The sequence below is a fragment of the Fukomys damarensis genome, unplaced genomic scaffold, assembly GCF_012274545.1.
Source record: "Fukomys damarensis isolate Sample0158 unplaced genomic scaffold, DMR_v1.0_HiC HiC_scaffold_21, whole genome shotgun sequence".
In the NCBI taxonomy this organism is placed as follows: Eukaryota; Metazoa; Chordata; class Mammalia; order Rodentia; family Bathyergidae; genus Fukomys; species Fukomys damarensis.
The window spans coordinates 18,675,525-18,688,876 of NW_022900933.1; the positions used below are offsets into that span (position 1 = coordinate 18,675,525).

General features: G+C 53.8%; 1 protein-coding gene across 1 annotated transcript in view; it reads left to right on the forward strand.

Annotated features, from left to right (window-relative positions):
• Positions 1-7: 7 nt before the first annotated feature.
• The window catches only part of Vash1 (vasohibin 1), an 18,770-nt gene continuing 5,425 nt past the window's right edge, over positions 8-13,352 (forward strand). Inside the window, exons 1-6 of the mRNA XM_010645557.2 lie at positions 8-831; positions 6,523-6,611; positions 7,738-7,794; positions 8,650-8,724; positions 11,267-11,648; positions 13,215-13,327. Coding sequence (XP_010643859.1) covers positions 514-831; positions 6,523-6,611; positions 7,738-7,794; positions 8,650-8,724; positions 11,267-11,648; positions 13,215-13,327 — 1,034 coding nt within the window. The 5' untranslated portion in view covers positions 8-513. The remainder of the gene's footprint in view (positions 832-6,522; positions 6,612-7,737; positions 7,795-8,649; positions 8,725-11,266; positions 11,649-13,214; positions 13,328-13,352) is intronic.

Genomic DNA, 13,352 nt, shown 5'->3' on the forward strand with positions numbered 1-13,352 from the left:
CCCCCCCGGCGCCGCCCTGCCCCCGGGGTCCGGACTCGCGCTCGGCGAGCAAGTGCGAGCTTGCGAGGGCTTCCTGGAGGAATTTCCTCTCCAGAACTGGAACCTGAGAGTCCGCTCGGCGCGGGCACCCTGCCTTTCCGCGGCCTCGCGTCGGAACCGTCCGGCCTCAGTTTCCTCCGACTTCCCTCGGCTCCTGCTGCCCGACGGGGCTGCTTTGTGAAGGCTACCAAGCCGGGGTGTGCTCTCCCCAATCTGTTATTCAAACAAAAGGCCTCTAAGGCTGAACTCCAACAACCCATCCCCTGGATCCCCACTTCAGGTTGATGAGCTGATTTTTTTTTTCTTACCAAGTAGTATTTTATTATAAAGGAGCCACGCCCTGGCTCTTAAAGGCGCCCTCACTCTGTTTGGCCATGTGTTAACACTGCAGCTGGTGTGTGGGTGACCTCTTGTGAGCCACCCATTTTCCCGCCTTCTGATACACGTCCTCCCACTCCCTTCGAGGATTTAGGGATGCCAGGGGGAAAGAAGGTGACCACAGGTGGCGGCAGCAGTGCTGCCCCGACTGCCGCTGCTACATTCACCAATGCTGCCCCTTCTGGGGTCAAGCGTTTGGAGACCAGCGAAGGGGCTTCAGCCCAGAGAGATGATGAGCCAGAGGAGGAAGGAGAAGAGGACCTGCGAGACGGAGGCGTCCCTTTCTTCGTCAACCGGGGTGGGCTCCCTGTGGATGAAGCCACCTGGGAAAGGATGTGGAAGCACGTGGCCAAGATCCATCCCGACGGAGAGAAGGTGGCGCAGCGGATCCGTGGGGCCACGGACCTGCCCAAGGTGAGGCGTGGCTTGGGGCAGGGGAATGGGTCACAGGATGAGCTAGTGACCTGGGGACCCAGAGAGTAGAGCCACACTTCCCCTGGTGGGGTATGGGACCACTGGTACGCTGATTTAAAAATACAGACAGGTCGCACCTGCCCAGAACCTGCTGCTGTCGAGGTCAGTCCATGAGCGAGGCTCTCCTCCGTGGCTTTGTGGGCACCACCACAGGCAGACTGAAAAACACACAGATGTAGCTTGACCTCCTTTGGCTGGTGACACCTGCTAATCCAGAGAACTATGAAAGGGCCGATAAGGAGTGACTAAGAAGCTACAGGGCTTTGTATGTTAAAATGTTTTCATGCAGTACCTCACTGAATTCTCCCAACAACCTCGAAGTAAGTACAGTTTGGGTCCCCCCTTTACAAATGAGAGAGGTCAAAACTCAAGTAGGAAGTCAGAGTTCCAGAACCGGTGAGTGGGAGAGTTGGGACCCAAGGCCAGGTCTTTGGGTTCCAGCTCCTCTGCTTTGTTTGACACTAGATTCAGGGAAATTAAGAGCAAAGACGAAAAAAGCAACGGAGAAGGATAGAGTTAAATAATTTTCTGTTTTGGTTGTAACTCCTCCACAGCAGCAGCCGTTCAGTTGTGTTGGCCAACGAAGGCAGAGGCTATGTCTCATTTATCCTGGTGCTCAAGGTCTCCTGTGTGCCTGGCAGATCGGGCACTGATTTGTGCTTGTTGAGTGAAAGGGTGTCAGAGACTTGCTGTGCTGTCCAGAGCTGTATGGAAATACACGCCGTGTAGGTTATTAGAACATTACCAGTGAGTCTGAGGAAGCAGTGTCCCAGTGCGGAGTCCTTTGGATAGAGGGCAGAGCACAGTGCATGGTCTCACCCGCTGGGGTCAGAAGGGCAGGGCTGAGGAGAATAGAGTTAGTGTGGCTTCAGTGTGGGATAAGTGGTCTGTTTTGTTATTACCCAGTTATTGGTAAGGCCATCAGGAAATAGCTCCTGAAAAAGAGAATCAGAGGTTGAAGGTTGCCTCCTGCCTGATATTTCCAGGGGCAGTAATGTAGATTAATTTGAATGGCTGCATTATTTTCCTCTGTACTGACTTATAATTTATTTAGCTAGTTTTCTACAGTTGGACATTGTTTCCAGTAGTCTTAAAATGAACACTGTGCTGAACATTCTAAAATACGTATTTTTCAAGGACCTGAGTTCGATCCCGGTACCAAAAAAAAAAAATTTATTTTGGAATCCAGCTTTGATCTCCCCCCCCAGGATAAATCTGAGCACTTACCTACCTAGAGTGCATGCTGGGTTCAATCCCCACCACCAACCAAAAAAAAAAAAAAAAAAAAAAAAGAAAGGGATCCTGACTTGGTTTGGATTACTGCCATGTGGTCATGTGACCCCTTCCACCTGAGCCACAGTTTTGTCGTCTATAAATTGGGGTTGAATGTGGGGAAGAATAAAGGAGAAACCATATTTTGAAGTAACTGTAAAGCTTCAAGCAATACTTTTTTTGTTTTTGGATGTTTATTACTTTTTCTTCCCTCATGAGGAGGGGAAACTAGATGTCAGCATTTGTGTCAGTGAGGCCAGAGTCACACGCTTGTCCCACATGAACAAGCCATGTTGCTTATGTCTGAATCAGGCTGCAGAAGAGTGCAGATGGTTTCCTGCAGAACTGTCACCTTCCCTGGCAGCTAAAACACATCAGTGAGCTCCTCACCAACCGGTCAGTTATGTTCTCTTGTCATCTTCCGTTCTCGCGGATAGGAAGGTCACAGATGAAGGAGTGAAGCTGTTTATGGGGAGGAGGGAGTTGAGACAGACAGGAGGATAGCAGGGTGGACAGACTTCTGAAAGGTTCAGAAATTCTGCAACTTCCCCTCCTGAGGCTAGGGCAAAAGCGTCTCAGAGAAAGCTTGAGTCCGCGTGAGGTTCCTACCCTACCTCAGCCCAGAGGGGAGGGGAGCCCTTGGAGTCTGGGAAGTATAGCGGATTGGGCGACCTTGGAGAGGAGTAGCTGTGCTTGGATGCCAGACTTTGGGCTACCCCTCCCCAAGTGTCCCTGGAGCTGACACAGAAGCATTTCTGCAGAGCTGTGCTGGGGTAGGCCCAAGAAGGATTGTGTTGAGACTGTGCAGTGTTTTAAAAGACCACTTGAGCCGGGAGTTAAAATTGGAAGATTTCTCACAGAACCATCTGGAGTTTTGGCATTGTTTCAGAAAACAAGAATATTTGGGAACAGAGAATCTGTAATCCCACGTGGCAGCTGGCAGCCGAAGCTGGGAGCCGCTCCCCTTCCCCAGTTAGCCACAACACCCTCACCCAAGCCCGCCTTCCCCATCACGTCACCTGCTTGGCACTGCAGCCAGGCCCCCTGCAGGGCTAACATGATAAAAAGAGCACCCTGGACTCCACCACGGTTCAGATCCTTGCTCTCCCGTAACTGCTAAATGAGGAAGGAGTGCAACCTCCTTACTGTGTTACCTCAGCGTAAAATGGGCACGATGCGAATTCCTACTTCAGAGGATGTTGAGAGGAATTAGTGATGTAAGCTAGCAGAGCCTCATAAGGTGAGGATCTAACACAGGAGACCAGCCACTCCATGAGAGCTTTGGAGAAGCACTCTACAGGAATGATACCAGGGCCACAGTTTCTGGAAGAATCCCAAAGACAGCAAGAGCTTATGCCCTTGCTAAGAATCTCTCTTTGTTCTTTCAAGCTGCCACCATCTTTACAAGCCCCATCCCTTTACCCAAACCCTTCTGCCAAAGGTCTAATGGTGGCTCTGGCTACCTAGCACCAAAAACATCACATTGCTGGGGGGCCATTGTGTGCTGACTGTGGTCTTTGGCACACACTAGTGGCAGTGACAGCAGGCGGGAGTCAAGCCTTTGTTACCTGCCAGGCTGTGTTCTGAGATGCCCACAGAGCATCTCATTCACACCACAAGGTTGATTCTATAATGGTGACCATTTTACCAGCAGTGTCTGAAGCCCAGAGAAGCTCGGGAGTGTCACTGAAGTCACAGAGTTAGTATTCGACAGCATGTCTATTCTGGAGTGGGTTTCATTCACCTCTAGAACATCCTGTGTCTTGTCCACATGTTCACCTTCAGGCTCTCCTGCTTTCCCCAGGCCTCCTTGCTGTGGCCCAGTGAACAGAGGGGCTGCTCCAGTGAGGGTGTCCTAGGAGAACTGTAGGCTTTTGGGGTTCCTGGACAAGGGGTCCCTTGACCCTGGTCGTGGAGCAGGAGTTGTCTCTGAGATCACTCACCTTCATGGTACGCCACATAACCCCCACAGGGAGGAAATATTAGCAGAGGCAGGAGTTGGGGGCAGATCCAAGCAACCCACCCCAAAGTGGGCCTGGTCATCTGCATGTGCAGTCTCTAACTGTGTTAAGGGCATGAGTGTGCATGTAAGGAACACACAGGAAAAAGGTGGACCTCGGCCTGGGCTCGAGTGGCCCCAGTCAAGGAGCTGGCTGGACAGCTCCTTCCAGCTTATTCTCAGTGGCCTTCAAGTCCCTGTTTGGGAACCCCCAGATTTTTATGTCACTCAGCACTAGTTACTAGGCCCTCTGGATTGCAGATCCCGATGATGCACTGGAGACTGCCTGGCTCTGGCCCAGGACTGGCTCTGGGTGAGCTCGGCAAATGGTTTTGGCCTGCAGCTCTCTTCCTGTCTGGCAATCCTCATGGGAGGCTGTGATCGTGTTTCTTAAGGCCCCCAGGTCCCCACTTTACAAACAGGGATGGTCCTGCCTCCATCTGAGGAGGTCATGTGACTGGATCGATATGGGACTCTAAAATTCCCCTAACACCTCACCCACCTCCCCACCCCCGTATTCTTGACCTGGGGAACCCCTCCAAACCCTCCCTTGGAGAGTTCTGGAGCCTATTTAGCACAGGATACTTGGGCAAGAAGGGGAAACCCCTGTCCTTGGGCTTTCTAGGGTAAATGAGCAGCGGCACCATTGGGTGGCTCCATTGTGAGGAGGCAAGTGATGGGAAAGGGAACTAACTGTCTCCAGACAAGGAGAGCTGTCAGCTTCTCAGCCCTGCGGTTGCTAGGGACTGTCCAGACAGGAAGGAAAGGACTGTGGGGAGGGAGAGCTGTATGTAAAGCTGATATTCTGGACCGAGGGCCCTTCCCTCCTGCATCTCTGCCCTTTGGGAGGAAGCAGTGTCTTTTAGACACTGTCTCATGTCCCCCTACTATTAGCAGCACCCTGGACACGTGTGTGCACTGATAACTGCTATGTCACTTCCCTCCCTGTCAGCCATGGCAGCCACATTACTGAAAAGGCGGTGTCCTGGGGACTCCAGCCTTCTCACAGCTGACTGTGCTGGGGGCCAAAGGGGGAACCCAGAGGGGCTCACCATGACCCTTGAAGTCTGTGTCTTTTACCCAAGGACGTCTCTGGGATCTCTGGGCTTTATGATTGGCCAGAATTCAGTCTCCCTGGCTGGAGAGGGGCCCACACCTGCACAGTGGTCTCCTTACTGCCTGATGGCTGGGGTCTGCTGCCCCTCATCTGAGTCCCAGCAGCCTGGCAGCCACAGCCTGTGCATTCCCACTGCACACATACTTCTCCACCCCCCATCTTGGCCAGGTGTTGGAAAGTCCCTTCTGGTGAGGACTGTTTTGTCACCTGTACTGCCTACGTGTGGACCTGACAGGAAGAGAAGGTGCTTCAGAGACCCTGAGGCCTCTGTGCCTTTGTCAGAGCCCTCCAAAACCCCCAGGCTCCAGCAGGTGGAGCCACAGCAAGACTGACCGGTCTTAGAATACATTGCTTTGGCTTGCTGGCACACCCTTGACGGTTCAGACTGGTGCTTTGGAAAGCCTGGAAAATCTGCTGTGCTGCTGGGGTGGGTGATGCTTGCTGCTGAGGTCATACCCACTTTTCTCAGATAGCTCTCCAAGCCCAGGGTGCCACCCTGGGGCATAGGATGCAGAGAAGACAAGTTTTAATCTAGCACTGGAACCGAGTATATTCATCTGTTTGTTTTTACTATAATGAACTATCTGAGGCAGGTACTTAGGAAGAAAAGTGGTTTATTTAGCTCAGAGCTTCGGAGGCTGCAAGTCAGTTCTGCCTCTGGTGAGGGCCTGCTGGTGGCAGATGGCGTCATGGCTGGGGTGCAGGTGAGAGAAGGGAGAGCATGTCACAAAACAGGAAGCCAAAGCAACGAGGAGGGGCCAGGCTTGCTCCTTTTTGTGACAACCAGAGAACAATTTTCATCTTTACTGAGGCTTGCCCCAAATGACCTAGTGGCCTTCCACTGAGGTCTATTTCTTATAGCAACCACTCTGAAGACCACGCCCCAAGCAAACCACTTCCAAAACAGCCCAAAGCAAACCCCAAACCCAAATGAACTTAACCCTGATTCTGGAATTCTTGGTAAGGTGTGAAGTTAATTAATATTTACAGTTCAAAATGATGAGTCAACCTGTTTTTCTAAAATTATTTTAAAAAGCATACAATTGGAACATCAATAATAAGTTCCATGATAGAAACACCTGACGTCAGGTGCCAGAAGGGGAGGAAGCCTGGGATGGGGCCCTGGCAGAGGGTTCCAGAAGGAGGGGCTGCCAGGGAAAGATGCTCATGGTAGCGGGGAAGGGAGGCTGTTCTCCCCAGGGTAGGCTGCTTCCTATGACCAGAGCCCTTTCTGTGTCCCCAGATTCCCATACCGAGTGTGCCTACTTTCCAGCCGTCTATGCCAGTCCCCGAGCGCCTGGAAGCCGTGCAGCGCTACATCAGGGAGCTGCAGTATCCTGTCTGGTCTGGGGCCAAGGTGACTGCCTGGCTGGTGTGATGGACTCAAAGGCCAACTGAGTTTATTTCAGAAAAGGTTGGAGAGGGACCAGCTGAGCCACCTCCTTCCCCAGCTCCAGAGGCGCCATCTTTGAGGCATCTTTGTCCCATGTGGATTTCATCCGGACCAGCCTCTGGCTCCCTGTCACCAGCCTCCTGCTGCTGCCGGCTGTGACAGGTGATAGGGACAGAGAGAGAAATGGCTCCTGAGCTGGGGGACTGGTAGTCACTGTCGACCCTGCAGCCCCAGCAGAGGGGGAGTGAGGATGCTGGTTTCACAAAACCCTGGTTTTAAAGGCAGGGAGAGGGCTAGGGATGTGCTGTAGTTCAGCTGTTGAGCTCTTGCCAAGCTTGCTTAAAGTCCTGGGGATCCTGTCCTTGGTTTGATATCCAGCATTGCCCCCATATAAACAAACCAGAAGGGAAGCAAAAGAGGATTTTATGCTCCAGGAGTCACCTTCCACATCTTGGAATATTTTCCTGGTTTGTCACCTTTGTCTTCCCTAGCAGGAAGGGAAGCTGGTTGCCTACATACAAAGAGCGGGCCTCCTGGATCCAGATTGCCCCTGCACCTGCCTAGGGTTATGTGCCCTGGGTCCTCACATCTGGCTTCAGATGTCATTCAAGGTGGGTCCTGAGTGGGGAAACTCCAGGCTGAAGACTAGAAACTGTCTGGTCCCTGTCTTGGCCAGTGGGGATGCTGTGGACTGGGGAGGGTGGGGTGAGCTCCGGAGCACCTGACGTGCTGAGCCAAGACCCCTACCCTCCAGCCTCTTTCACTTCCTACTGCTCCCCAACTGTTAAGTCCCAGGGCTGGCTACCTTCTCAGTCTGCCATCCTAGGAAGATAGGTCAGGGGAGAGCAATGGAGGAGGAAGGAGAAAGCTAGTACGGTACCTGTTCCCTCCTCTCCCTTCTGGAAGAACCAAGTCTGAAGCATCCTCCACAGTATCCTAACTTTGTGAGGTCCTTATCTGACCCGGCACCCTTGGCAGTGCTAAGCCCCAGTTTCAGGGGCAGGGCAGGGCAAAGGAACTCCATCCTCTAAACCAAACCAGGAAGTCCTTAACCAGTGCCTGCAGGTACAATCACACAGGGACACAGTTCTTTGAAATTAAGAAGAGCAGACCTCTGACAGGGTAAGTACAGGAGGCAACGGTAAGTACCCCAGGCTCATATTTCCCTGGATGGATTGAATCTTCTGGGGAGCCCTGTGGTTTGCCTTTCCATGGAAGCTTAGGAGATAGGTAGGGACTCCCCAGGGAAGCCAGCCAAGGTTGTGGGAACACCTTGAGGCCTCAAGGAGGTTCATGTAATTACCTTTCTCCAAGTCCTGGATGGAATCCAGCCTCCCTAACCCCTGAGCTGTGTTCCTGTTGTCCAGTTGGTACAGTGTCCTGGGGCAGTACCCTAGCCTCTTGCGGGGTGGGAGAGTCTAGTTGCCCTCCTTGGGGCAAGACTAGATCTGGGGCAGCATTCAATGAGGAGGGAGGAGCCAGGCCCTGTGTTAAAATGGCCTGAATTGTAAGAGCAAGAGCAGGCTGGGGGGTCTCGAGGCTGCCTGTCTGAGGTCCTGTAGTCAGGTTGCCAGAGAGCAGTTGTAGTCAGTAGCAAGGTTTTGGGAGAAGCTGTGGTTGTGTCAGGAGTGTTCACTGCTCTGAGGGGAAGAAGCAATGCCAAGGTCCCACCACCTCCCCACTACCATTGGAGGAGGTCCCAGCACAGTCGTTGTTGAGGTCCTTTTGCTGTGCCTGCTTCCTGTCCGCGCAGGTCTCTGGCATAGGCAGGACCCAGGCATGAAAGAAAGGACAGCAGGAGAGGGGACTTCCTTGTCACCAGTGGCCTTCTCTCCACTCTGTCTGGCTCCAGACTGCAGACAGCTTGATGTGGGACTCTCATCCTTCCAGCTGTTCTGGTCCACCCTGTCCCCTCCTGATATTCCCTCACTGGAAGGTGCTGGAGTCACTGTCCTCATAGCCCTAACTTTCCCACAGGCTGATGGACCTGGCCAAGGAAATGACCAAAGAGGCTCTGCCAATCAAATGCCTGGAAGCTGTGATCCTGGGAATGTATCCTTCCTCCCAGGGATGGGGCCTGGCAGCTCAGGCTCTCCAGACCTCGGCTTCCTGCTCTGGAAGGAGGACTGAGTGGGATCTGGGGCTGTCCTGCCACCAACATGGGGGATTTAGGCCCCTCATAGTCCTCAGTTCTTCCTTCCCAGGCTTTCTGGGCAGCTCTTTCTTAAGTCTCATGGACACAGTAACCTTGTCAGAATCCTGAATCGGGGAACAACGTGGGCTGTTGTGCCATTTCCAAGAACCTGACTGAGAGAAGCAGGCAGGAGGCCAGTGCTGACGTGTCTAGGACGTGTGATTTGTGGAGATGACTCATGGGGTCCTAGAAGCAGAGCTGCCTAGAGACACATGGGGGCTTCTCTGCCGTCTAGCAGAGATGGGGCCCGCAACTGTGTCAGCAGGGTCACTAGAGGGACAGATAGGCCCCCATGAGGGCCCCCAGTCAGAGCAGGAACAGCACTTCAGCCTCAGTCCTACTTTATTTTCTTTAGTCATTTTATTATAAAATGTTTAAATGATACAGTGAAATCCCGTGTACCCATTACTTAGCCTCACCAGCTCAAAACCAATTGCATCTCATCTCTCCCCTACACTTATTCCCATCAGCTTTTAAACCTGTGGCAGGCAGCCCACCTGGCGCAGAGCTCAGAAGAGCACAGATTGGGGGTGGCCAGGATAAGAGGGAAGGGAGCGCATGGAACAAGGCGTCTGTCCCTGGGACAGATCCCAGGAGGAGGAGGTGAGAAGCACACCCCTCCTGGGGGCCGTGACCCTGGGGTCGCCCCCCTTGACACGCCTGCCTTAGGTGTGTGAGGGCCCAGGGCTACCTCTGTGGTGGCCGACATCTGTGACATGACAGGCCCTGTGGCTAGTAGCCCCGTTCATAGGGCCCTTTGCTAGTTAAGCACAGGACCCCCAGAACGTCAGGCCACTGCCACCACGCCTTCGAGACCACACACCAAAGTGAGGCTCTCAGCCTCAGACCACACAGGCGTGGCTCCAGGGAGAGGCCTCGGACCCGTAGCCCGGGCAGGGTCATCTGCTGGCTGGTGAGAGAAGAAAACACGAGTGGTCCCCGTTTAGGCCAGGGCTTCTTCCCTGTGTCCCTGCCGCGCCCTTGGTCACTGCACATACAGCAGGCTCTGTACTCACGTTGCCCCGGCTTGTTCCCACTGCGCCCTGAGCCTGTGCATTTCTTGCATACTCTCCCTGATCACTGGCAAAAAATCGGGCTTAGTGAGCACTGTAAAATGAGTTTAGTGCTGGAGGGAACGTGGTAAAGTATCGAGGGCACAACCTCAGGTCAGACCGATCTGGTCTAGAAGCTGCTGTTCACTGTGTAATCACCAAGCAAGCAGTGAGCCTCGGGTCATCCTCTGCCCAGGTAGGTAATGGCAGTGCCAGGCACGGCGTTGTAGGACAGTTGAGTGAGGCGTGCACGGAGGGTACCGTACAGTCTGCAGGCATCATCTGCTGCATGCTTTGTCCATTTATCTCCTACCTGTGCATTCAGGAATTTTTACTGAGAAACTATTAAGTGCCTGGATCTGTGTTGGGCCCTGGAAAAACATCAGAGAACGTGATGGCCAAGGTCTCTATCCTCAGAAGGTTTACATTCTAGCGAGGAGAGAAAACAAGCAGGTAGACAAATTAGAAAAGGGCAGATTGTGCAGAGCAGTGTGGAGGAGACAAAGCAACAGATTTTCTTTAGAAAAGTCATCAAGCCTGGCATAGTAGCTTACTCCTATAATCCCAGCACTCAGGAGGCCGAGGCAGGAGGATTGAGTTCAAAGCCAGCCTGGACTACCTAGCGAGACCCCGATTCAAAAATACCAAAAAGGAAATTTAAAAGGCAGCAAAGCCCGCTAAGCCTGAGGCCTGAGGAGAAGCCAGTGAGGGAGGAGCACAGTGTCCAAGGGAAGAGCCGGTGCAGAGGGGCTCAGGTGGCTGCAGAGGGTGAGCAGGTGGGGCAAGAGGTCTGAGGTTGGCATGGGCATGGGGTCTGCTGGCGCTGCTGGCATGGCCGTGAGCTTGGTTCTCTTTGAAGGGCAAGGAGCGGATAGTGTGTATGTAGGGAGGGAAGCGCCAGTGAGCAGAGACTGAGCAGAATTGTCTGCATCTCTGAGGACGTGGATGTTTGAAGGGAAGAATGTGAGAGTGTCTGTGAGGACGCGTGGCTGAGAAGCACGTGAGTGACAGGAGGGCATGGTGGCAGATGGGCGAGGGCTGGTGTCATCTGTGCCTCGGCTTCGGACTTCTGGACAGCCTTGGCACCAGCGGCCTTGTCCACTGTCACCTGGGGAGCCCAGCTTGACAGCACCGCAGCACCACACCCCTGCAGCAGGCACAGGCAACCCTGTTCCCAGGCCACTTTACCATGCTGCTAGAGGGTGAGGAGTTGGGGAGGAGCAAGCCGTGGTGCCTGCACTCAGGAGCTGTGGGTTCAGGGGCCCACTGGGCACACACGTCCCACCATCGGGCGTTTCGCTTCTGGTGCCCTGTCCTGGCCTTTTCCTTAGCTCGGGCTGATCACCAGTTACCTCACCAACAGCATGCCCACCCTGGAACGCTTCCCCGTCAGCTTCAAGACCTACTTCTCAGGGAACTACTTCCACCACATCGTGCTGGGGGTGAACTTCGGGGGCCGCTACGGCGCCCTGGGCATGAGCCGGCGGGAGGACCTGATGTACAAGCCGCCGGCCTTCCGCACGCTCAGCGAGCTCGTGCTGGACTACGAGGCCGCCTACGGCCGCTGCTGGCACGTGCTGAAGAAGGTGAAGCTGGGCCAGTGCGTGTCCCATGACCCGCACAGCGTGGAGCAGATCGAGTGGAAGCACTCGGTCCTGGATGTAGAGCGGCTGGGCAGAGAGGACTTCCGCAAAGAACTGGAGCGCCATGCCCGCGACATGCGGCTGAAGGTCAGGCTCAGCCAACAAAGTCAAGGGGGACTGTGTCCCACCCTTCCTGGCCTGTGGTGCAAGGATGGAGGGCGAGGACTTTCAGGGTTTCCCTCAGCGGTCTTACTGATGAGGTCACCCCTCAGGTGGGCATGTCTGGGGCAGCTCCGGAAAGAGGAAGTGGGTCATCTGGGTTTGCGTGGTGGTGGACCTTGGGCAGTGGAGGTCTGGTTTATGGTATCCCGATCAGGGGGCCTGGAGTGAAGATCACCTGGTGGGAAATCCTGGCCCATTTCGGGGGAATGGTAGGATGGGGTGGTGAGTAGCCCCCACCACTGCTTCTCTTTTGCGTCCTGACTCTAACCAGTCCCCTGCTTGAAATAAAGCACGAGGCAGAGGTCAGATGAAGAGAAAAGTTAGGCTTTTTCCCTTCTCCCTTTTTCCCCCACAGATGAGCAGATATCTGGGGATTTAGTAGTTTACTGGGCTTGAGCTGCTAAGGAGTTGGCCTCCAGAACCTTCCAGCGGGCAGAATTTTGGGCTCCCCCTGGGGAGCTCCCTGAGGCTTTCCAGGGCCTCCTCCCCTCACTGCTCAGGTCTGCTACTCTATCCCTGACCCTCAGGGCAGCCTCAGCACATTCCTGTCCCATTTCTCTCAGCCCCAAGAGGCCAGCAGGCAGGTGGTTGGTTCTAGGTCCATTTCCAGAATAGGAATCCCAGAGACTTGCTCAAAGGTAGTCAGAGGCAGATGGGACAAAGCTCAGCCTCCTGAGTTTTGTCCCAAAGTACCTGTGGTGTCCCAGCGGGGTTTGTAAGGGCTAGGGCTCCTCTAACCCTACCAGCCCCCTTACAGGCCAAGATCTTGTGGGTTGACAGTGACTCTCTGAGGGTAGAAATGGGAAGCAGCAACCTGAATTATCAGAGGGCTGCTCTCTTTGCTTCTGAGTTGGTTCCATCAGCTCTGGGTGTCCTGTAACCTGGCTCTTGCTGCTAGTAGTTGTATTGTCTCTCAAGTTGCAGGTCCGATCTAGAGTTGGAACCAGCAGTTACCTTGTCTTTAGCACTTTGGTTTCCAACCTGTTCAGCACTAAGGATTCCCCCATGTTGTGTGCACCCCTCCAGCTCCCTATGTGCTATTCCATGTTTGGAAAACTCAAGCCATGTTGATCATGCTGCATAAAGGCTTATTCATTGTCTATGTCCGATTTCTCTGATTTTCTCAATCTTCTCTCATTCTGACTTCTGATTGGCTCGAGTTAAGCAATGCACTCTTGGGGTTGGTAGGATCCCTGCTTAAGGCTCAGACATGGACCATTTACCCACCTGGTACATGTACCCTGCATGGGTTAATGAGTCTGTTCTCAAGGGTGTTTTACAATCTTACGACAGCCCAGTGATTATGAGGAACTGCTGTCCTGGCAGCTTTAGTGCCTGGGAAGTAGGTTTGGAAGGACTGGGAAAGAGAGTACTGCTTGAGACTTCCTGGGCCTGCCCAGAGCAGCCTCCAGGGACTGGGGGTTCCCAGCAGGGCAGGTCGGGCTCTGGAGCAGCCCTGGAATATGCTTTCATTCCTTCCACCTCACCTAGATTGGCAAAGGGACCGGCCCTCCCTCTCCCACCAAGGACCGGAAGAAGGATGTTTCCTCCCCACAGAGGGCCCAGTCCAGCCCCCACCGCAGGAACAGTCGCAGTGAGAGACGGTGAGAAATGAGGTTGCACGGGGGG